The 24,840-nt window shown below is 46.7% G+C and overlaps 1 protein-coding gene across 1 annotated transcript in view; it reads left to right on the top strand.

Moving 5' to 3' along the window:
* SEMA6B (semaphorin 6B) overlaps positions 1–24,840 on the top strand; it is a 71,835-nt gene that overhangs the window by 10,382 nt on the left and 36,613 nt on the right. Inside the window, 5 exon segments of the mRNA XM_070931904.1 lie at positions 2,197–2,257; positions 9,368–9,430; positions 19,623–19,724; positions 22,658–22,748; positions 24,047–24,166. Of these exon segments, the coding sequence (XP_070788005.1) occupies positions 2,197–2,257; positions 9,368–9,430; positions 19,623–19,724; positions 22,658–22,748; positions 24,047–24,166 (437 nt within the window).

The following is a 24,840-nucleotide window of genomic DNA, read 5'->3' as shown; positions in this document are numbered from 1 at the left end:
CATCGCCCTAGTTCAACTCCGTTGCACATGCGCACACGCCTCCCGCCAGGCAGCTAGTCTTCAGGTCTCTGTCACGCATGCAGTGGGGCAGAGTGCATGCGGGGGCCCACTCACACATACGCAGGGGGTGCCTGCATGGGGGGCCCGTGCATATTGTGTCTTGGGGGTTTGGACGTGCGCACACATGCGCATTCGCAAGCACACGCACTTTGGACACTCAGTCCGGAAAAGGTTAGCCATCACTGTAATAGGATTAACCTGCTACCATTAGAATAGGAAAAGGCACAAGGCCCACTACATTATGCAACACCCCTGGAGCTTCTCAAAATCCTTGAACTCGTCAAACCAATTGCTCAGCTGTCCCAGAACGACATGCTGTTGTTGGTTCTGCTCATCCATAAAAAGAATCCTTCTTTCCAATGAGTCTCCATTTTATTTCTTTTTCCTGGATTGGGACCTTCTGCCACCAACAGCCTCCCACCGACCAGTTCGCTCCCACAGAGAGGGACTCCTCAGGGTGCCGTCAGCCAAGTTATGTCGGCTGGCGACACCCAGGAGGAGAGCCTTCTCTGTGGGAGCTCCTGCCCTCTGGAATGAATTGCCCCCGGATATTCGTAACATTTCTGACCTCCAGGTTTTTCGCTGCGCCCTCAAGACCCTACTGTTCCGACAGGCGGGGCTATCAAATTGATTGATTTTAAATTGGGTTTTAATTTGGGGTTTTAAAATTCGGCCAAAACTATTTAATGATTGTAATTAATTTTAACTAGATATTGTATATTTGTATTTTAATTTTGGCTGTATACCGCCCTTAGTCCTTCGGGAGAATGGGCGGTATATAAATAAAATTATTATTATTATTCATACAGCCAAGACTGTGTTGCCTTTTGGCGGGGGGGATTAACTCAATTCATTGAGGTTTCAATGGGTCTGTTTCAGGGGCGGTATGCAGCCAATTTGTACTAGTTTGGGCAAACTAGTAGCGGAGATCGTGGGTGGGGGTTGGCCCGCCCCCGCCCAACCGGCCACCCAGCCACCCGGCCACCCAACCTGGCGTAAAGACATCCTATTTAGCCATATTTTTGAGGTCGAGCACGTGCGCGGAAGGCTGGGCACATGCATGGATGGCGCATGTGCACAATGAACTGGTGGCACCGCTGGTCTCTTTGCCGAAAGAGAGGCCTGCCAGCTGGTGCCACATTCAAAGGATTAACCTGGAGAGTTAACCTGGAGAGGCCTGCTATCCCCTAAGGGCGTGCAATCCAAGAACTCAGATTTTTTATGCATCCATCAAGCACCTGGCAGGCCGGGAGAGGGAACAAATCTTTTGCGTGAATTTAAAATCTCAAAACAGGGCAAGGAGACAGGATATCCACGCACCCTTTAAGTTCCGACTTCAGGTTTTAAAAGAGTGGGATGTTCTCGCTTTGCAAACATTCTTTAAAAATTGCAGGCTGCTTTGGTCTTTGTTTCTTTACTATTGTTTTAATGAAAAGAAGGACTAGGGATGACATGGTAGCAGTCTTCCAATATCTCAGGGGCGGCCACAAAGAAGAGGGAGTCAAGCTATTCTCCAAAGCCCCTGAAGGCAGGACAAGAAGCAATGGGTGGAAACTCATCAAGGAGAGAAGCAACCTAAAACTAAGGAGAAACTTACTAACAGTGAGAACAATTAATAGTGGAACAACTTGCCTTCAGAACAGTGGTGAAATCCAATTTTTTTTTACTACCGGTTCTGTGGGCGTGGCTTGGTGGGCATGGTATGGCTTGGTGGGCGTGGCAAGGGAAGGATACTGCAAAATCTCCAATCCCACCCCACTCTGGAGCCAGCCAGAGGTGGTATTTGCCGGTTCTCTAAACTACTCAAAATTTCCGCTACCGGTTCTCTGAACTGCTCAAAATTTCCGCTACCAGTTCGCCAGAACCTGTCAGAACCTGCTGGATTTCATCAATTGTGGGTGCTCCAATACTGGAGGTTTTTAGGACAACCATTTGTCTGAAATGGTATAAGGTCTCCTGCCTGAGCAGGGGGTTGGACTAGAAGACCTCCAAAGACCCGTCCAACTCTTGTTATTCTATTAAATGTGGCCTGGCTGTATTTGGGGAGATCTCCAAACATTGAGGGGAAATGCAAAGTTATTTCTCTCAATGAGTTTCATTTTCTCCCCCCCTTCTCCTTCTTGTCTTTCTCTGCAGGGATAATTTATACCGGATCAGCTTGGAATCTGCTACGGCCGGAGAGATGCGATACCATCGGGTGAGTTCTGGAGCTTTCCTTCCTGCTGGTAAATTGGAGATTAGAAAGACAACAATTGTAAAGAATATTATGATTGCATTTTGGTCTATTGGTTACGGCTGGCTTTGTTGACTGAATTAATCACCAGGAGACGGTGAGTTCTAGTCCCGCCTTAGGCATGAAAGCTGCCTGAGTGACTTTGGGCCAATCATCAGGAGACGGTGAGTTTTAGCCCCGCCTTAGGCATGAAAGCTGTCTGAGTGACTTTGGACCAATCACCAGGAGACGGTGAGTTTTAGTCCCGCCTTAGGCATGAAAGCTGGCTGAGTGACTTTGGGCCAATCATCAGGAGACGGTGAGTTTTAGCCCCGCCTTAGGCATGAAAGCTGTCTGAGTGACTTTGGACCAATCACCAGGAGACTGTGAGTTTTAGTCCCGCCTTAGGCATGAAAGCTGTCTGAGTGACTTTGGGCCAATCACCAGGAGACGGTGAGTTCTAGTCCCGCCTTAGGCATGAAAGCTGCCTGAGTGACTTTGGACCAATCACCAGGAGACGGTGAGTTTTAGCCCCGCCTTAGGCATGAAAGCTGTCTGAGTGACTTTGGGCCAATCATCAGGAGACGGTGAGTTTTAGCCCCGCCTTAGGCATGAAAGCTGTCTGAGTGACTTTGGACCAATCACCAGGAGACTGTGAGTTTTAGTCCCGCCTTAGGCATGAAAGCTGCCTGAGTGACTTTGGACCAATAACCAGGAGACGGTGAGTTTTAGTCCCGCCTTAGGTATGAAAGCTGGCTGAGTGACTTTGGGCCAATCATCAGGAGACGGAGAGTTTTAGCCCCGCCTTAGGCATGAAAGCTGTCTGAGTGACTTTGGACCAATCACCAGGAGACTGTGAGTTTTAGTCCCGCCTTAGGCATGAAAGCTGGCTGAGTGACTTTGGGCCAATCATCAGGAGACGGAGAGTTTTAGCCCCGCCTTAGGCATGAAAGCTGTCTGAGTGACTTTGGACCAATCACCAGGAGACTGTGAGTTTTAGTCCCGCCTTAGGCATGAAAGCTGTCTGAGTGACTTTGGGCCAATCACCAGGAGACGGTGAGTTCTAGTCCCGCCTTAGGCATGAAAGCTGCCTGAGTGACTTTGGACCAATCACCAGGAGACGGTGAGTTTTAGCCCCGCCTTAGGCATGAAAGCTGGCTGAGTGACTTTGGGCCAATCACCAGGAGACGGTGAGTTTTAGTCCAGCCTTAGGCATGAAAGCTGTCTGAGTGACTTTGGGCCAATCACCAGGAGACGGTGAGTTCTAGTCCCGCCTTAGGCATGAAAGCCGGCTGGGTGACTTTGGGCCAATCACCAGGAGACGGTGAGTTCTAGTCCCGCCTTAGGCATGAAAGCCGGCTGGGTGACTTTGGGCCAATCACCAGGAGACGGTGAGTTCTAGTCCCGCCTTAGGCATGAAAGCTGTCTGAGTGACTTTGGGCCAATCACCAGGAGACAGTGAGTTCTAGTCTCGCCTTAGGCATGAAACCTGGCTGAGTGACTTTGGGCCAATCACCAGGAGACGGTGAGTTCTAGTCCCGCCTTAGGCATGAAAGCTGTCTGAGTGACTTTGGGCCAATCACCAGGAGACTGTGAGTTTTAGTCCCGCCTTAGGCATGAAAGCTGTTTGAGTGACTTTGGACCAATCACCAGGAGACGGTGAGTTCTAGTCCTGCCTTAGGCATGAAAGCTGTCTGAGTGACTTTGGACCAATCACCAAGAGACGGTGAGTTCTAGTCCCGCTTTAGGCAGATAAAATGAAGAATTGTGTTGTGTTACAATTACAGTAAGTCTAACAGACAAATTCTCAATAAATACAGGTTGCCCTCCATATACGGCTGTAATTAACCCCCAGTGAGGCATTACCTTGACATGGTTATTTATTAATATTATTTTCTTACAGGCAGTCCTCAGCTTACAACAGTACATTTAGTGACCATTTGAAGTTGCAAAGCCCCTGGAAAAAAGCGACCTATGACCATTTTTCACACTTTGCAGCATCCAACACAGTCACATGATCAAAATTCAGACGCTTGGCAACTGTCTCGCATTTATGACAGTTGCAGCATCTCGGGGTCACCTGATCCCCTTTTGCAACCTTCGGACGAGCAAAATCAACGGGGAGGCCATATTCACTTAACAACCGTGTGATTAACTTAAGAGCTGAAGCGATTCACTTAACAACGGTGGCAAGGAAGGTGGTAAAAAGCAGCAAAACTCCCTTAACAAATGACTCCCTTAGCAAAACATTCCTTAGTTATTATTTTCTTTCAGGGCCGTTTTAACTCTGAACGGTCAATAAATCAGCATTTCGCCGCTAGATGTTTAACCTGAATTTAGCATTATTCAAGGGAGGCGGTGGCCCAGTGGCTGAGACGCTGAGCTTGTCGATCGAAAGGTCAGCAGTTCGGCGGTTTGAATCCCTAGTGCCGCGTAACGGGGTGAGCTCCCATGACTTGTCCCAGCTTCTGCCAACCTAGCAGTTCGAAAACAGGTAAAAAAGGCAAGTAGAAAAATAGGGACCACCTTTGGTGGGAAGGTAACAGCGTTCCGTGCGCCTTTGGCGTTGAGTCATGCCGGCCACAGGACCACGGAGACGTCTTCGGACAGCACTGGCTCTTGGGCTTTGAAACGGAGATGAGCACCGCCCCCTAGAGTCAGGAACGACTAGCACATATGTGCGAGGGGAACCTTTATCTTTACCTTTACCTAGCATTATTCTCTATCTCTCGAGTCCTTCCGAGGAACCTGGGATACGCAGGTGTGGGTGTTTAATAATATTAAAGATAGGGTTGCAATACGTAAACTATTCCGAGTAAAACTACCTTTTGCAATTGACAGTTGGAGATTTTCTCAGTGCCCATTCTGTTCAAGTGGTGCTCCACTTGCTATAAATTATTATTATTATTATTGTTGTGAATCAATTGCAGCCTACCACCACTCAAAGAATTTCTTCTTTTCCTGTATATTCTCTAAAGCGCATGTCCAGGTGGCATTAGAGAGAAATAACTGCCTTTTTATTGCTATTTTTCGAGATTGTTTGGGCTGTTTTAATTCTCCTGTCGCTTACCGCCAGTAATTTAATTTTCCAGTCGCTTTGTCATGTTGAAACATTCACGTGCGTCTGTTTTAAAAAGAAATTGTCGGTTCCTTCTTTTTTTCTTATTTATCAAAGAGAGGGAGCTAACAGAAAAATCTCATGAAAAGAAAAAGCATTTTTGCACGCTCTCAAAGGGAATTTGGAGACATATATTTGCTACCTGCATTTGAATATTAACTTACCTTGTTTTGCATTTTTAGAACAATTCAATAAATGTTTGCAAGACTGGATTGGCAAACATTAGAAACAAATACGTACATACTCAAAAATATTTATATATAATATATGATAATATAATTAATATAATACAGTACAATGTAATTAATATATATTGTACTATATACAATACATGCATGCACATTCATACATACACATATGTATATGTGGATGCATGCATGTGGATGCATGTATGTATAATATATATATAATATAATGCATTATATTAATTATATTGTTATAGTAATACAATATAATATACACACACACACAAACATACAAATACACATGTGTATGTGTATATCTATCTATGTATGTATGTACAGGGAGTCCTTGACTTACAGCCCCAATTGAGCCCCAAATTTCTGTTGCTAAGTGAGACATTCATTAAGTGAGTCTTGCCCCATTTTATGACCTTCCTTTCCATGCTTGTTAAGGGAATCAGTGCAGTTGTTAATGTTAGTAACACAGTTCTTAATTGAATCTGGCTTTCCCTTTGAGTTTGCTGGTCCAAAAGGGAATCATCTGGGACCGTCATAAATACGAGTCAGTTACCAAGCATCCGAATTTTGATCACGTGACCACGGGGACGCTGCAACGGTCCCAAGGGTGAAAATGGTCGTTTCAGTGCCCGTTGTAACTTTCAACAGTCACTAAACGAATGGTTGTAAGTTGAACACTATTATACGCATACAGACACCTGCGTAGACTATAGCTATCCACCCAGGCATCTTGGTGTGTCTACAAAAATACCGTATTTTTCGGTGTATAAAATATACTTTCCCCCCAACAAAAAAAGTGGGTGGAAATGTCTGTGTGTCTTACACAGCAAATGTTTCCGAAGCCCACCCACAGTCCCCATCCTTCGGCCTCTGTCTCCCAGTAATTTACCTCCTTGCAGCAAACAGCCTGGTCAGCTTCAGCACAGCCTGATTTAGCACAAGCAGCTGATTGGCGGTTGGATCGGCCTCCCAGAATACCGCCTATCAGCTGTTCAAGGATGCAGGGATCGCCGCCGCCCATCACCCCCATCGCCGCTCATTGCTGCTGCCACCTATTGCCACCTCAGTGCGCCTCATTTTCGGCCTCCGCGTGTCCCATTTTTGGCCTGTTCCAGGGGCAGCGATCCCTGCCGCCTGGAATGGGCCAAAAACGGGACATGCGGAGGCCGAAAATGGGGTGTGCTGAGGCCAAAAATGGGATGCGCAGAGGCCAAAAATGGGGCACGCAGAGGTGGCAATAGGCAGCAGCAGCGACAGGTGGTGGCAATCCCCGCAGCCTGGAACAGCTTCAAGGTGTGCTTCAAGGTGTTGGTCACCACCTTTAAAGCGCTCCATGGCATAGGACCTGGGTATTTGCGGGACCGCCTTCTGCCGCTGATAGCCTCCCACCGACCAGTACGCTCCCACAGAGAGGGACTCCTCAGGGTGCCGTCAGCCAGGCAATGTCGGCTGGCGACCCCCAGGGGGAGGGCCTTCTCTGTGGGAGCTCCTGCCCTCTGGGAATGATTTGCCCCCGGAGATAACGAAGGATATCGGATCTCCGGGTCTTTCGCCGTGCCCTAAAAACTTTTCTTTTCCATCAAGCAGGGCTAGCGTGAAAACCCCCCCCCCTTTTTTTTTAGCTTTTTTTAGCTTTTTAAATTGTCAATGGGTTTTAGTTTGAATGTTTTAAATTTTAAATTTTGTATTGGTATGTGTTTTAGTTCTGGCTGTGCACCGTCCTGACTCCACTTGGAGAAGGGCGGGATATAAATTGAATGAATGAATGAATGAATGAATAAATGAATAAATAAATAAATAAATAAATAAATAAATAAATAAATAAATAAATAAATAAATAAACAGCTGATAGACAGTATTCCGGAGGCCGATCCAACCGCCAATCAGCTGCTTGTGCTAAATCAGGTTGTGCTGAAGCTGACCAGGCTGTTTGCTGCAAGGAGGTAAATTGCTGGGAGGCAGAGGCAGATTTTTTCCCCCTTTGTTTTCCTCCCCAAAAACTAGGGGCATCTTATACTTCAGAGCGTCTTATAGTCTGAAAAACACGGTAAATATTCTTGATGGAAAATTGCAGACACAGTATGCATGTCTCCGGCAACAGGTTTCCAAATTGAAATGCCTGTGTTTGTAAAACTGTTAATCACCAAATTGCAGACATGAGCAGTGCAAGCTAAAACAGAACCAGCTAAGACAGGTTGGAAGATTGCAAACAACAGAAACCAAGAACAATTCCCCAAAAAGGTGCCCTAATTCTCGGCAGTGCAATGGAATTGTTCCTTTTTTTTTTTTTGCGGCCTTGAGATGCATTCGAGGGGGTTTAAAATTTGCATTTTAAACAGTTTATTTATATATTTTTCGTTAACACACATACGTGCTTCATGAACAGCGTATCATCTGGGTCAGTTTGCTTACAGAATAGTAAATATATAATATATTAAACATAATAGTATTTTTCCAATTTCTACTTTTTACTTCTATTGGCCAATCATTGCTAAAATAAGTCTCATGTTTGCAGGGGTGGGCTTCAAAAATTTTAGCAAGGGGTTCTCTGCCTGATTGCTGGGTGGGCGTGGCCATGGTGGGTGTGGCCTAGTCGGCCTCTTGCACCACAGCTGGAAGGGGCATTTTTTTTTTTTAATTTGATTTATATGCCGCCCTTTTCCGGAGACTCAGGGCGGTTTACAATGCGTTAAGCAATAGCCTTCATACTTTTGTATATTTTATACAAAGTCAGCTTATTGCCCCCACAAACTGGGTCCTCATTTCACCTACCTTAGAAAGGATGGAAGGCTGAGTCAACCTTGAGCCTTGGAGAGATTCGAACCAGCAGAAATTGCAGGCAGCTGTGTTAATAACAGGGTGCACTAAACCCCTGTACTATCAAGGCTCTATTGCTTCTCTCCTTGATTCGTTTTCATCCGTTGCTTCTTATCCTGCCTTTTAGGTGCTTTGGAGAATACGTTGATCCCCCCCCCCCTCTTTTTGTGACAACCCCTCGAATATTGGAAGAGTGCTATTGGGTCACCCCTAATCAAAACAAAAAAGATTTTGAGACTTTTTTGGCCTCCCCAGGCTCCAGAGGCTTTTCTCGAGCCTCCAGGAGGGCGAAAATAGCCTCCACAGGCTCCGGAGGCCCTCTGGAGGCTGGAAATGGGCCCGTTTCCGGCCTTCCTGAACTTCCGGTAGGCCCGGTTTTATGCCCTCCCTGAGCCTCTGCATGCGCCCTGCTCTTACCTGCATCCAAAATGGGCTGCATCGGGACTCCTGTGAGGGGCGGGCAGGATGGACGGGGCCAGCCAAGAGTGGGATTTGGGGGTTCTCCGAACTGCACAGAATCTTAGCTAGGGGTTCTTCCGAACCGCTGCGAACCCCCAGCAGCCCCCCCCCCGCATGTTTGAAAATATTCTGTATTCTTCTTTTATCTTTTATCTTAATGTCAACCTATCCATTTCTGCACAATCTAGTATTTTTTAAAAAATTACGTCTTCTTCTATGGGTGGTGTACGTTAAAGGAAAAATATACAAATAAACTGTTTTTTAAAAAATTGCATTTTAAAGTGGCAGATTCACCTTGTCCGATCTGATGCAGAAAAATTTAAAGCTACGCCAGTCAGTCACAATTGGGGTTTGCAGTGTCAGTGGTTTTGTCGGGGGGGAAGGGGGTTTGGGGACAAGGGTGTATGTCGAGGGAGGGGCATGTATTTTTCTAAGCTATCCACGGTGTCTTTTTTTTTTTTAATTGATGGGGTTTTTTTGTCCTTTCTGCTCTTGACACAGAAAATGACCTGGCGATCGAATAAACACGACATCAACATCTGTCACATGAAGGGGAAACACGAAGTAAGTAAATAATTTCCATTTCAATTGACATGGTGTGGCATTTCCTGTTTGAGCGGGGGGGGGGGGTTGGTCTAGAAGACCTCCAAGGTCCCTTCCCACTCTTCTGTTATTCTGTTACATCCTGCTTTTCCTCTTGGGAACCATAAGCAGACATTGGATGTGTTAAGGATATTGTTGTTGTGTTACCAACCAGCAGAGCGTAGAGCACAGAGAAACGTTGCTGAGAGCAATGAATAAGGGATGTGCAAACTGGTTTATCAAAAGTTTACTTTATAGTGAAAAAACAATCTCATAGTCTTTTAAATCAATCCAAGTCTTTGCCAGTTAAATCAGTCCAGTGATACAAAAATCTCTTCTTACCACACAAACAGTAGTTGGTTAGAATAACAAACTCACTCTGGTTCACCAACCACGATGGTAGCAGATCCATCCAACGATGATAGCACAATGGTAGCAACTCCACACACAATGGGAGCTTATCATCAACTGAATACGTTACAGTACCTTTCTTAAATACGTTCACAACTAATTACAGCATGACTCAGCATTACAATGAATCAGCAGTAAAACTTTAAAGTCACACAATACATATTCATATTAAAATCACAGAACACATATATTGCCTGGACAACTTGTTAGGCTCAAACCATATCCTAACAGGATGCAACACCTAATCGGGATTGAACTAATGTTCTGACCCAGCTCCCCAAACACAACAAACCCTCTGGCGGGAACTCAAACGATTCCTTTATTAGGAATGCCGGCAACCCCGGCAAAAAGTTTCTCTTGCAGGCTAACAAGTCCATTCGACCGGATGTTGAATAGTTGTCTGCCACACCTGTTCATCTCCACCCCCTGCCTTTTATCCCCAGAGCTAGGGTGGGGCCTCGCTAGCAGCAGTGGCTCTTCCGTCCCAAGGACCAGCCCATAGATTTCCACTGCTCTCCTCTCCTCTGCCTTCTGGGTATCCACGCGTCAGGCACTGGACCCAGCTGTTCCTCCTCTTCCTCATCAGCCACCTCCAGACCTGGGGGCTCTTGACTCTCCATCTGAGGGCTGACAGACAGCCCGGGCTCTGCCTCTATCTCTCTCTCTCCATTCCCTCTGCCTGCCGAAACCCCACTATTGTCCGCGAAGCTCTCCAAGTTTCAACGCCTCGAAGGGTCCCCAAAACGCGGCGATAAGTGGCGTTAGGAAGGGGCGATCGTTCTTACCACGCCATGTCGCCACGAATCATCAACCGGAAGTCCCTCTTTTTTGAGGGCTGACAGACGGCCCAGGCTCTGCCTCTGTCTCTCTCTCTCCATTCCCTCTTCCCCCTCGGAACTCCCAGGTTGCCCTGATGCTGACCCTGACTCCCACACCTCCTCCTCCTCCTCTTATTCGGCTGCTGGAGGGGCCAGCAGCCAACAGGCCACAACAACTAACCATGATTAGCCGGTGGAGATGAGCAGTGCTGGGTTTTTGACAAACCTGGTTATGCTAACACAGCCTTTTTGAAGCGGGTCAGGAAAGGGGTAAAACCCTGAAACTGCAGCTGGGGGATGCCGTCTTCCTTGGCTACATGTCCATGTGTTCCTCAACTTATGACCGATTGCTTAGAGAACATCCAAAGTTACGACGGACACCCAAAATAGATGCAATTGAGATTTAAAGTTCTGACAGCTGGCCCCGCCCTCCATCACAGTCACGTGATCACATTTCAGTTGCTTGGCAACCAACCTACATTTATGGCCATGATTTATATATATATATTTTTGCTAGAAACTGATATTTACTTTTGGTTTCTGGGGGGGGGGGGTGTTAAATGTTCATTGAGCACAACGGGTTCATTTAACGACCGTGGCATTTTTTTTCTTTTTACGACCGTGCTGTTCACTTTGCAACGGCGGTGTTCGCTTTACGAGCCCCGCAAAAATGGTAAAAATCAGGTGGGTCAAATTACGACCGTCGCAACAATCCAAATGGAAATTCCAAGTTACGTTACGGGTCACAAATCAAGGACTACTTGTATTTGTTATGTTACATTTTTTTAATCTGGATTTTGTAGTCATGAAACTGGAGATCCTGTTTTCAAGGAAAGTCCGCCTCTGCAGCTGGAATAAATGATGCGTTTCTGGCAAATTTGCTAGCAATTGTCATTTTGGGGAAAGCTCAGTTCCCACGCTGGCTCGGCAAAGCTGATAAACAAGAAAATTTGTTTGCTGCTCATGGAAGTACCAAAAAAAAAAAAAAACCCAACCAGTTGGAGCAACATAATATGTGCAAACTGCTCCAGGGAAGGAAATAAAGTGTGTTTCACACCAGCCACAGAGAATGGAAGTTGTGCTAAGATCTTTTAAAGTGACCTGCTTGCTTTGCCTTGGAGAAATTACCGGCAAATCTGAAGGAAATTGCAAAACCTGTCTGGCCATAATTCCAAAATTTTGCATCTCGGACAGTCTCTGAAGCCTGTAGCAAGGTTCCTTTGCTCTTGTCGTTTGGGGAAACAACTGAGTTTACAGCTTGAATGTCTGAAAGGAAGCGAAAAGTTACCTCAGTTATTGTTGTGGTTCGCCAGCAGCCTGCGGAGCTGACAGCGGAGTCGGACAGTGAGGAGACTGGGGAGGACCATGGGCCAGTCCTGGAGTCTGGGGAAGGCCTGGACGAGGGCTCTGGGTCCGAGGCAGAGATGGGGCCAGGACCATCTGGAAGCGATGCACGGATTCCGGAGCCCTTAGAGTCGGACAGCAGAGAGGCAGAGGAACAGGAGGAGCCTGTTCCTAGTGCACGCATGCGAAGAGCTACCAGAAGGCAAGATCAGTTAAAGCAAAAAGGACGACTCGGAAGGAAGGCCAGGAGATGATTGGCCCCTCCCAGAAGGCTTCAAAGAGCAGCAAGGGCTCTTGGGATCTTCAAAACAACGTTGCTACATTTGTTTCTTGTCTGTTTCTTGGGGTTTTGCCAAGAAAAGCCTTTGGCAGGGTGCCAAAGAAGACAAAGGTTGGTGATAAGGCTGAAGGACTGTTTATGAAGGATTTGTTTTGGACTTAATTTGGACTAAGCTGAGAATGAAGTAATTCTAATAAAATACGTTTGTTTAGGACTGATTGTGTCTGGTAATAACTACTTGGGCCTAGGTCACTACAGTTATATTTTTAAGATAGAAAGAGAGAGGGAGGGAGGGAGGGAGGAAGGAAGGAAGGAAGGAAGGAAGGAAGGAAGGAAGGAAGGAAGGAAGGAAGGTTCTTAGAGACACTATAAATAAGTCCTTGACTTACAACAGTTTGTTTAGTGACCGTTCCAAGTTACAGTGGCACTGAAAACAGTGATTTATGATAGCTTTTCACACTTACGACCGTTGCAGCATCCTCTTGGTCACGTGATCAAAATTCAGACTCTAGGCAGCTGGTTCGTATTTATGACATGGTTGCCACGTCATAAAAGGGATCACGTGATCCCCTTTTGCGACCTTCCGATGAGCAACGTCCATGGGGAAGCCCGATTTACTTAACAACCGTGTGACTGACATAACAACTGCGGCGATTTTCCCTTAGTAATGCTAAGGGGAAAGAAAGGACATCAAATGGGGCAAAACTCAATAACTGTCTCGCTTAGCAACCAATGGAGGCCAATGTTGGCCTCCATTGCGGTTGTAAGTCGAGGACTATCTTTATTTAACCTCTCACGTCTCTGTTGCACTCGAATGGATTTGAGGTCTTTCGTTACTTCTTTTTGTCTTTTAAAAACCATATGCTAAATATTTAAATACCTTGCTTGGGTAATATGTAGAAAATATGGAAATTGTCGTTGTTTTAATTTGGTTAAACTTCTATATTTTGCACCTTCAAAGAGCTAATTGCCTTTGTGATCCAAGACTAACTATATTAATTGTTTTTCCTGGCAAATCTGCAAGGAACCAGCTCCATCACTTCAAAACATCCCTCGTCTCTCTTTTCCCCCCTTTTTTTCCATCTTATTACGACCATTTTGTAGATGAGAAAAAAAAGAGGAAGCCGAAACACCGGAGAACAGGGATGGCCGATGGCCAATATGGTGTGTTTTTTTTCTTCAATTCAATGCACTCAAAGGGTGGCTTTTGTCCAAGAAAATGAAATCCTTTAACGTAAAACTAGAGTAGGAAAGGAAAGTCTGTAAGAATTTAGTGCTGTGTTTTTTCAAAATGGGCAATTTTGTGAGGTGTGGACTTCAACTCCCAGGATTCCTTGGGCAGCATGCTGGAGTTGAAATGCATCCATCTTAAAGCATGCTGACTGGAGAATTACGGGAATTAAAATTCATCCAGCTTAAAGCATGCTGGCTGGGGAATTCTGGGACTTGAAGTCCATCCATCTTAAAGGATGCTAGCTTTTGGGGATTCTAGGAGTTGAAGTCTACCCATTTTAAAGCTTGTTGACTGGAGAATTATGGGAATCAAAGTCCACCCATCTTAAAGCAGGTTGGCTGGGGAATTCTGGGATTTGAAGTCCATCCATCTTAAAGGATGCTAGCTTGGGGGATTCTAGGAGTTGAAGTCTACCCATTTTAAAGCTTGTTGACTGGAGAATTATGGGAGTCAAAGTCCATCCATCTTAAAATTGCCAATCTTGGAAAAAACACAGCATTAAATCTTCCCCTAAAATAAGTTTCCCCAGCTACCCTCCCATAATCACCCCTTCTCAACTCCCCTCCCCAGATTTTATTCCAGATGCATTGGACCCAATCAATTATCCAGCCAATCAGGGAACACGCAACCTGTCTAAAAATGGTCTCTGTGCCAAATTTGGAACTATGATGGCATCCCAATTCTCCCTACACCCACACCCTTACATTTCTTTCCCAATTCACAGAAGATCGCGTCCCTCGGCTGAATTTCTCTCCCGTCTGCCACTTAAATCGAGAGAAAGGGATTTTGGCAAGCGAGCCCACGGGGCTCCCTTCACTTTGCCGCATTGGAGCCAGGAGACAGACGCGCCAACTCCCCGCAAACGGCACCCCACCCCTCCTCGAGACCCCTTGAGATCTGCCATCCCACCCTCCTCTGGGACCAGACGCTTCTGTCATCTCTGCAACCCGGCGAGGTGTTAATAGAATCTGGAAATTGGATTTCGCACTGATTACGCGATGTGTCTGTTCCGATCAACAGACCAGAAATAATTAATTACAAAAGCAATTAAGCCAGGCTGTTAATAAATCACATTGGATGTAAAATGTTTGCCCTGGAGGAGACTATGCGGAGGGCCCAGGGGTGACTCTCAGAGACCACCACGCTTGGCACCAACAGAGAAGGGTCGTCCCCTCCCCCCAAGAGGAGAAAAAGCTGGGAATTAGAGGTTTTGTTGCAGAAATGGGCATTGGTGGTTCATAATTCAATTTGCATTGGGAAAAACCAGAGCTGTTATCACAGCTCGTGTGCGGTTGCTTCCCGCACCTGGAGTAAAGGTGATCTGTAGAGCATGAAAGTTGTTGTGTTCGGAAGGAACGGAAGCCAGAAATGACATTCACGCAGGGAGGTGACCGGCAGGATGACTAATATTTATTTATTTATTTATTTGAATTTATATACCGCCCTTCTCCCGAAGGACTCAGGGCGGTGTACAGCCAGAATAAGAACACACAAATAGAAAATTTAATAACAATTTAAAATATCTATTAAACAATATGGCCCGTAACTAATTAAAAACCCATTTTTAAACCTCAAGAATCAAAGATTAAAAGTGAAAAAGAATTAGAATTTCCGCGCAGAGGTGGGTTTCAGCAGGTTCTGACCAGTTCTGGAGAACCGGTAGCGGAAATTTTGAGTAGTTCGGAGAACCAATAGTAAAAATTCTCACTGTCCCCGCCCCCATCTATTCTCTGCCTCCCAAGTCCCAGCTGATCGGGAGGAAATGGGGATTTTGCAGTAACCTTCCCCTGGATTGAGGAGGGAATGGAGATTTTATAGTATCCTTCCCCTGCCATGCCCACCAAGCCACGCCCACCAAGCCATGTCACGCCCACCAAGCCACACCCACAGAACCGGTAGTAAAAAAAATTGAAACTCACTACTGTCTCCGCGTCCCTGGAGAGGTAATGTGTTGGGACAGGGAGTTGGGACTCAGTCTTAGAGACAAAAGCAGACATGCCTTCGAACAAAGGCCGTGAGCATCCTGGATTGGGGATTCAGCCGGGGCAGATCTCTTCACGGGGACCTTGTGGAGCACAAGAGATCCACTCTGGCTAATGCAGTCAATGGAAGGATAGCAATCAAGACAGGGGTGGGTTCTACTTACTTTTATTACCGGTTCTCTTCGTGTGCGCGCTTCGTGCACGATCGCCTCTTCGGTCGTGCGCTTTGCGCGCAATCACCACGCTCATGCTCGGTTCGCTCGCAGGACACCAAACTTGCGCTTCACGCAAGCGCGTTGGGAATCTGCCCAGCTGAGGTGCGGCAATCCGCTCTGCCGCACCTCTCACCTGGGCGAAAAGACCGACATATAAGGTCGGCATAACGCCAGGGCGGGCGGGAGGGCCCAGTTCCCGAAGACAGAGAACCGGTTCGGTGACGTCATATCGTCACCGCTACCGGCTCTCGCGAACCGGGCCGAACTGGGAGGAACCCACCACTGAATCAAGATCACCAAAAAAATGGCACTTAACGTTGCACTAGTGAGGTCATGCTTGGGATACCGTGTCCAATTTAGAATAGAATAACAGAGTTGGAAGGGACCTTTTAGGTCATCTAGTCCAACCCCTTGCTCAAGCAGGAGACTGGGATGTAAACCGTCAAATCCCTGTGATTTATATTCATCAAAATCAGACAGGTGAATTTAGAGGGCTGGAGGCTAAAACAGATGAAGAACGGTTGCAGGAATTGAGTATGTCTAGTCTAGTGGAAAGATGGACAAGAGGGGACATGAGAGCAGTCTTCCAATATTTGAGGGGCTGCCACAAGGAAGAGGGGGTCAATCATTTCTCCAAAGCACCTGAAGGCAGGAGAAGACACGATGGAAACTAATCAAGGAAAGAAGCAACCTGGAATTAAGGAGAAATTTCCTTAATTAGCCAGTGGAACTGCTTGCCACCAGAAGTTGTGGGTGCTCCATCACTGGAGGTTTTTAAGAGACTGGACAGCCATCTGTCTGAAATGGAACAGGGTCTCCTGTTTGAGCAGTCGGTTGGACTAGAAGACCTCCAAGGTCCCTTCCAATCCTGTTATTCTGAGCCAATTCTGAATTCCGGTCACTAGAATACAAAAAAGATGTGGAGACTCTAGAAAGAGTGCAGAGAAGAGCAACAAAGAGGATTAAGGGACTGGAGGCTAAAACATATGAAGAACGGTTGCAGGAACTGGGCATGTCTGCTGTCAATGACCCTAGAAAGATTAGGGGTGACATGATAGCAGTGTTTTAATATTTGAGGGGCTGCCATGAAGAGGAAGGAATCAACTTATTCTCCAAAGCACCTGAAGGCAGGACAAGAAGCAATGGATGGAAACTAACCAAGGAGAGAAGCAACCTGGAATTAAGGGGAAATAAGGAGGACAATGAACCAGTGGAACTGCTTGCCACCAGAAGTTGTGGGTGGTCCAATACTGGAGGTTTTTAAGAAGAGATTGGACAGCCACTTCTCTGAAATGGGATAGGATCTTCTGCTTAAGGAGTGGGGGGTTGGACTAGAAGACCTCAAAGGTCCCTTCCAACTCTGTTATTCTTTTAAGAAGAAACGGATGGGAACATCATGGAGAGAAGCATCCAAGAACTAAGGAGAAATTTCCCGATCGAGAGAACAATGAATCAGTGGAGGCCTCCAACCTCCAGATATTCATTTTGGATAAATTTGAATCAGGGGTGGGTTCTAAAACTTTTTACTACCGGTTCTGTCGGTGTGGCTTATTTTGTGGGCATGGCTTGGTGGGGGGGAAACTTTTTTTAAAAAAAACTTTTAAAAGCATTTTTTTCTACAACCTTAAGAGGTTGCAAAAAAAAAAATGCTTTTAGGAGCCTCTGACGATCAGGCAAGTCAGCTGGGATCGTCAGAGGCTTTTAAAGGCGCTTTTTTTTGCAGAAAAAAATGCTTTTAAAAGCCTCTGATGATCAGGCAACTCAGCTGGGATCGCCAGAGACTTTTTTTTTTTTTACTTTTAAAAGCATTTTTTTGGCCGAAGAGTTTGTAGAAAAAATGCTTTTAAAAGTAAAAAAAAAAAAAAGGCTCTGATGAGGCGGGCGGGGTAAGCGAGCGGCAACTGGGCCGGGGACCGGTTCAGGGGCGTGGCCAGCCAATGTTATTACAGGTTCTCCGAACTACTACAAATTTTTACTACCGGTTCTTACGAACCAGTGCGAACCGGGAGCAACCTACCACTGATTTGAATCCATTTCCAGCTCCTTTTTCTGGTTTCAGGAGACGTCGGTGAGTTAAATGGTCCCTTTTAAAGCTTTCTATAAAAAAACAACGGCGAAAAAACCGACATTGAGAAGGAAGGAATGGTGGAAGTCACACACCCGGTTGTGTCTCTGTGTGTGTGTGTGTGTCTATTATTATTTTTTTCTCCAAAGAATGTCTTTTTTTCTCTCTCTCTCTCTTTTTCTCCGGCCCGTTCTGCAACCATAGAAACCGGGGAGAAAGGGGGAAAAGGTGCTGGGTTACAAAAGCTAAAGAACAATGAATATTATCTCCAGAAAAAGCAGAAAAGCTTCCTTGGGTGAAGATGAGAAGCTGCAAATCCAAAATAACATCGTTTCCGCCCTCGGCAACGACAGAAGAACAAACTGACTTGGAAAACAACGGGCATGTTTCTAACAGGAGGAGGAAAAAAAATGTGATTTTTGAAGGACATCATGTAACAACAGCCTTAGCACCAGGCTGAATAATCATTCTAGGCTTAAAAAACACTCAAGCACAGGTAGTCCTCGACTTACGACGGTTCATTTAGCGACCGAAATTACAAAGGCACCGGGAAAAAAGGGATTTAGGACCGTTTTTCACACCTACGACCGTTGGCAACATCCCCATGATCACGTGATTAAAATTCAGGCACTTGGCAAACTGGCTCGTATTTATGACGGTCGCAGTGTCCTGGAATCACGTGATCCCCTTTTGCGACCTTCTGATGAGCCAAGTCAACGGGGAAACCAGATTCAGCTTAGCAACCTTATTCCTTCCCTTAACGGCTGCAGCGATTCACTTAACAGCTTTGGCAAGACAGGTCGTAAAATGGGGGGAAATGCACTTAACAGCTGTCTGGCTTACAGCAACAGAAATGTTGGGCTCCATTGTGGTCGTACGTCGAGGACTTGCTGTATTATATGCACCAAAATGGAAGGAGACTTTGATTCCCACAATGGACGAATGGCTTGAAACGATGACGGAGTTAGCAGAGATGGCGAAATTGACTCTTTTCTTAAAGAAAAGAACGGAATTAATTTTGTTTTCGCTCGGAAACCACTTCTGGACTTTGTGCTTGAGGTGGGGAGACAAAAAAATGAAACTTTGATTTTGGGTTTACCGATTCGATAGGTTTGTTGTTACAGAAACACTAGCATACAGGGAGTCCCCAACTTACGGTTCATTTAGTGACCGTTCCAAGTTACAACGGCCCTGAAAAAAGTGGCTTATGACCGTGTTTCAGACTTACGACCATTGCAGCATCCCTGTGATCACGTGATCGAAATTCAGACTCTCGGCAGCTGGCCCCTCATTTATGACGGTTTGCAGTGACCCAGGGTCACACGATTCCCCTTTTGTGACCCCCCCGACTAGCAAAGTCCACGGGGAAGCCAGATTCACTTAACAACCGTGTTATTAACTGAACAGCCGCAGCGATTCGCTTAACAACGGTCGCAAGAAAGGTCATAAAACGGGGCAGAATTCACTTAACAGATGTCTCACTTAAGCAACAGAAATTTGGGGCCTCCGTCGCGGTCGTGAGTCGAGGACTAGTCGTATATTATTACGTAAAAGTAAAAAGTTGAGGTGGTGTGGTATTTACCTGTGCCCAAAAGGAGTCGGAAGTCAATGCTTTTTTTTTTAATTTGCTTTTTCCCCTTCCCCTTTTCCTCCCTCATTTCCCCCTTCTTTTCCTTTTTCTTTGTACTTTTGATAAACTGATAAAAACGTACGCCCCCAAAAGGAACCACCTTCCATTCACGCTGGAGGTGCTGAGCAGGCAAAGATGCTTGTGGGAAATTTCACTGAATTCTATATCTATATCTATATATATTTCCCTCCTCAGGCAGAATGCCGGAATTTTATCAAAGTGCTGCTTCTACGCAACGACAACGTGCTCTTTGTGTGCGGGACGAATGCCTTCAACCCCGTTTGCTCCGATTACAGTGTGAGTACCTGATCCCATTCTCTGAGCTTCCTCTGCAGGACTTCCCAACTGATAAGTACAAGCAAGCAATCAGAATAGAGTTGGAAGAGATCCTGTAGATCCGTGATGGCGAACTTATGGCACGCGTGCCACCTGAGCCATATATGTGGGCACGCAAGCATTGCCCTAGCTCACCTCCAGTTCATATACGTGCGCCGGCCAGCTGATTTTCGGGTCTTCCGGGCCCACCGGAAGTCGGCAAACGGGCTGTTTCCAGCCTCCAAAGGGCCTCCGGGGGTTGGGGAAGGCCATTTTTGTCTCCTCCAGGCTCCTAGAAAATCCCTGGAGCCTGGGGAGGTGAAAAATGGGCCTACCAGGGACAACGAGCCATCGCGGGCCAAAAGTGGGGGGACCGCAGGAGGGGTCACCCAGGCATGCACATGGGGACGTATTGAAGTATGGGTGTGGGCACACACACGCGTGACCCCCCTCCCCCCGTTTTTGGCACGTGACGGCAAAAAGATTAGCCATCACTGCTGTAGATCTTCTGGTCCAACTCCCAATCCAAACCATCTTCCTTCCTCCCTCCCTCCCTCCCTCCTCCCACTTTTTTCTTCCTTCCTTCCTTCGATTTTTCTTTCTTCCCTCCCTCTTTCCTTCTGTCCATCCCTATCTCTGTCTGTCTGTCTGTCTGTCTGAATAACAGCCTTGGAGGTTTTCTAATCCAACCTTCTACTCAAGCAGGAGACCCTCCCCCATGTCCAGACTTTTCTTGAAAACCTCCAGTGATGGAGCACCCCAAACTTCCGGTGGCAAGTCGTTCCACTGGTTAATTGTTCTCTCACTGGTTAATTCTTCTCTGCAATATCCTAACAGTGACAAACAATTAACCAGTGGAGCTGCTTGCCTCCAGAAGTTGTGGATGGTTCCATCACTGGAGTTTTTTTAAGACAAGTCTGGAGAAGCCATTTGTCTGGAATGGCAATAGTGGACTGTTCTGTCCCCAACCCCACGCACACACACCAACAGACGTTCAGGAGTTAAAGACCAAACCAGCCGACAAAATCCTTTTCCTTATGATAACGGAACTTGGCAACACCCTAGTGGCTGCCTGCCAAGAGTTTATTATTTACAAAGAGGAGAGATAACTTCTCCCCACTTCTAATACATCAAAGGAAAGCAGTTCAATAATTACGGAATTAAATCAAGTCCAGAGATACTTCCAGCAAAGTCTTAAAGCAAAAGTCCGGCAATGCAGAATGGCGTGGAAGCTTTCAGCTTTGTTCGTCACAAGGTTTGACTGGCCACCACGCTCCCTTTTATATCCTGTGGGGTGTGGTCCAGTGACTCAGCCTAATCTCGGGCACGCCTTTTCTTCTGTTGCGTGCGCTTATCTCTGCGATGCTGGCGTGGATCCAGCCAAGACTCATTACCCTCATCACTGTCCATCTGAGGCTGCGTGGACGTGCTTGGCCCCGACCCTATCTCTTGCCCTTCAGCGGACACCGAAGGCATTGCCAGAGAGGAGGGTCCTGGATAGGGAGGCCTTGCCAACTCCTCTCCTTCACTCTCGGAGTCCTCTCCTGCCAATGACACAGGCTCAGGTAACGGAGCCACAACAGTGGACATGGCAAGAGACTCAGATGAAACCTTCCCTAGTTTCTCAAGTGGGGTGGGGTGGAGAGATGCTACCTTGGGAACAATCAGATAAGAGAAGGCATAGCCCGAAGCTGCTTAACAGATGGAGAAAGAGAAGAGACCCTCCCTACTTTCTCAGGAGGTAAAAGGTGGGGGTGAGAGAGAAACTACTTGGGAACAGTCCGATAAAAGAGGACATAGCCCCAAGCTGGAGAAAGAGACTTAATCAATCAGAATATTGCTGGAAGAGACCTTGGAGGTCTTCTAGTCCAACCCCCTGCTCAGGCAGGAGACACTATCCCATTCCAGAGAAATGGTTATCCAAAACTCCCAGTGATGGAGCACCCACAACTTCTAGTGGCAAGCTGTTCCACTGGTTAATTGTTCTCACTGTCAGGAAATTTCTCCTTAATTCCAAGTTGCTTCTCTCCTTGGTTAGTTTCCACCCGTTGCTTCTTGTCCTGCCTTCGGGTGCTTTGGAGAATAATTTGACCCCCTCTTCTTTGTGGCAGCCCCCCAAATATTGGAAGACTGCTATCATGTCCCCCACTAGTCCTCCTTTTCTCTAGACTCGCCTAACCCAAACCCTTCGACCGTCCTTCGCATGTTTTTTTGTCTCCAGGCCTTTAAATCATCTTAGTTTGCTCTTCTTTGCCCTTTTTCCAAAGTCTCAGCATCTTTTTCGTAAACGTGGTAACCAAAACTGGATGCTGTATTCCAGGTGTGGCACCGGCACGTCCTGGATTTACAACCACCATCCATTTAGTGACTGTTTGAAGCTACGACGGTCGCAAGGGTGAAACCCGGTTGCAAGTCGCTTTTTGCAGCACTGTTGCGACTTCGAACGGTCACTAAACAGATAGTTGTAAGTCGAGGACTGCCTGTAGAGGTTGGGCGGGGTCTTAAATTCTTCCCTGAATGGGGGAACTCTAGCCAGGGGTGTTTGCAAAGCATGGGGGCAAATAATCAGCAGGGAGAACTTCAGGCTAGTGGCCGCCATCTTGACTTCACTGTGGCCGCCATCTTGACTTCACTGTGGCAGCCATCTTGACTTCAGCCGTTTACTGTGGCTGCCATCTTGACTTCAGCCGTTTACTGTGGCCGCCATCTTGACTTCAGCCGTTTACTGTGGCCGCCATTTTGACTTCAGCTGTTTACTGTGGCCGCCATCTTGACTTTTTTGACCTATCCGTGCCTCCCTAGTCCACTCTTTAGAGGTTTGTAAGCCTAGGGTCTTGTACCTCAGAGCTAAGCCAGTCCTGGTTTCTCCTGGGTTGGGGTTCTGTGTCGGTTCTAACCCATTCTCTTCCCAACAGATGGACTATCTGGAACCAATGGGGGACAATATCAGCGGCATGGCCAGGTGCCCTTACGATCCCAAGCACGCCAACGTTGGCCTCTTTACAGGTCAGTGCGGTGGGAGGGAGGGGCTGCTGGGTTTTGTTTCGTTTTCATTGCGTTGAAAATGAAAATTCTTCCTACCCTCACCTCTCTTCCTAAGATCTCCAAGTGGTGCACTTTCCCCCAGGAAATCTTCCTGAAATGGCTTAGGAAGCCTGGTGGATATTTCTTTTGTTTGCCTTTAATAACGCTGGTTAAGTTGGGAATGATGCCACCAAATTCCTGATTCTACTCCTTGATGGTCCCAAAACCCCTCCTCCTCCTCCTCCTCCTCCTCCTCCTCCTCCTCCTCCTCCTCCTCCTCCTCCTCCTCCTCCTCCTCTAGAAAAACCCCACTCCCTCAAGATGTGTTACCTAGTTTGGTAATGAGACGTCTGCAAGAAAACAAGCAAGCTCAGAGCACACCAAAGACCCCTCAGTCTTCCTCCTCCTCTCCACAAACCCCACCCCCTTCTAGCACTGAGGATGTTCCCTAGTTGCGTCATAAAATGTTTGCAAGAAAACAACCAAGCTCAGAGAGCATCAAGCACAGCACAGTCCTTTTCCTCCTGCTCCTGCCCTCCTCCTCCTCCTCTCCACAAACCCCACTCTCTTCGAGCATTGATGATGTTCCCTAGTTGGGTCATGAAACATCTGCAAGAAAACCAGCAAGCTCAGAGAGCACCAAGGAGCCCACAGTTGTTGTTGTTGTTCTTCTTCTTCTTCTTCTTCTTCTTCTTCTTCTTCTTCTTCTTCTTCTTCTTCTTCTTCTTCTTCTTCTTCTTCTTCTTCTTCTTCTTCTTCTTCTTCTTCTTCTTCCTCCTCCTCCTCTTCTTCTTCTTCCTCTTTTCCTCCTCTCCTCCTCCTCCTCCTCTTCTTCTTCTTCTTCTTCTTCTTCTTCTTCTTCTTCCTCTTCCTCTTCCTCCTCTTCTTCTTCTTCTTCTTCTTCCTCTTCCTCTTCCTCTTCCTCCTCTTCTTCTTCTTCCTCTTCTTCCTCTTCCTCTTCTTCCTCTCCTCCTCCTCCTCCTCCTCCTCCTCCTCCTCCTCCTCTTCTTTTTCTTTTTCTTCTTCCTCTTCCTACTTCTCTCTTCCTCCTCCTCCTCTTCTTCTTCCTCCTCCTCCTCCTCCTTTCCACAAACTCCACTTCCTTCTAGCACTGATGATGTTACCTAGCTGGGTCACGAAACGTCTGCAAGAAAACCAGCAAGCTCAGAGAGCACCAAGGACCCCACCGTTCAAACCCTGAGCCACAAGCATTGTCTTCCAACTCTTTTCCATTTTTGACTGTCGTAACCTCTTCACCACTTTTCTTTTCGTCTGGGTAGGAGGGATGCTGTTCACAGCCACGGTGACGGACTTCCTGGCCATTGACGCTGTGATTTACCGCAGCCTGGGAGACAGCCCGACTCTGCGCACAGTGAAGCATGACTCCAAGTGGTTTAAAGGTAAGGAACGTGGAACCCAAATGGTTTTGCGGTTGTGGAGTGTGAAAATGAGAGGCACAACCTCTTTCCCAAGAATTTCCTTCCGTAATTGGCATCCCTTGAAAAAAGAAAAAGAGAAAGAGAAAAAGATAGTGCTGGAAACCTTTGGATAATATTCTATTCTATTCTATTCTATTCTATTCTATTCTATTCTATTCTATTCTATTCTATTCTATTCTATTCTATTCTATTCTATTCTTCATTCCAGTATTCTGTTCTGTTCTGTTCTATTCTATATACACAACCATTATCCAGAATGGCATAGGGCAGTGATGGCTAACCTTTTTGCTATTGCGTGCCAAAAGCGGGAGAAGCATGGGGTGTGTGTGTATGTGTGTCCCCAAACCCATAATTCTATGCTTCCCACCCATGTGCCCGTGATCCCCTGTGTTCCCCCCACTTTTGGCACACGGTGGGCCCATTTTTTGCTCTCCCCAGGCTCCAGAGCCTCTCTAGGAAACTTGGGAGGGCAAAAACAGCCTTCCCCACCCCGCCAGAGGCCCTCTGGAGGCCGGAAATGGCCCGTTTGCCGACTTCTGGTGGGACTGGAAAGCTCGTTTTTTGCTCTCCCTAAGCTCCAGAGCCTCTCTAGGAGCCTGGGGAGGGCGAAAACGGTCTTCCCCACCCCCACAGAG

This window comes from Pituophis catenifer, unplaced genomic scaffold, assembly GCF_029215685.1.
Source record: "Pituophis catenifer annectens isolate HBS135680 unplaced genomic scaffold, rPitCat1.0.hap2 SCAF_1, whole genome shotgun sequence".
NCBI classification, from domain to species: Eukaryota; Metazoa; Chordata; class Lepidosauria; order Squamata; family Colubridae; genus Pituophis; species Pituophis catenifer.
This window is presented reverse-complemented; position numbering and strand designations above follow the sequence as displayed.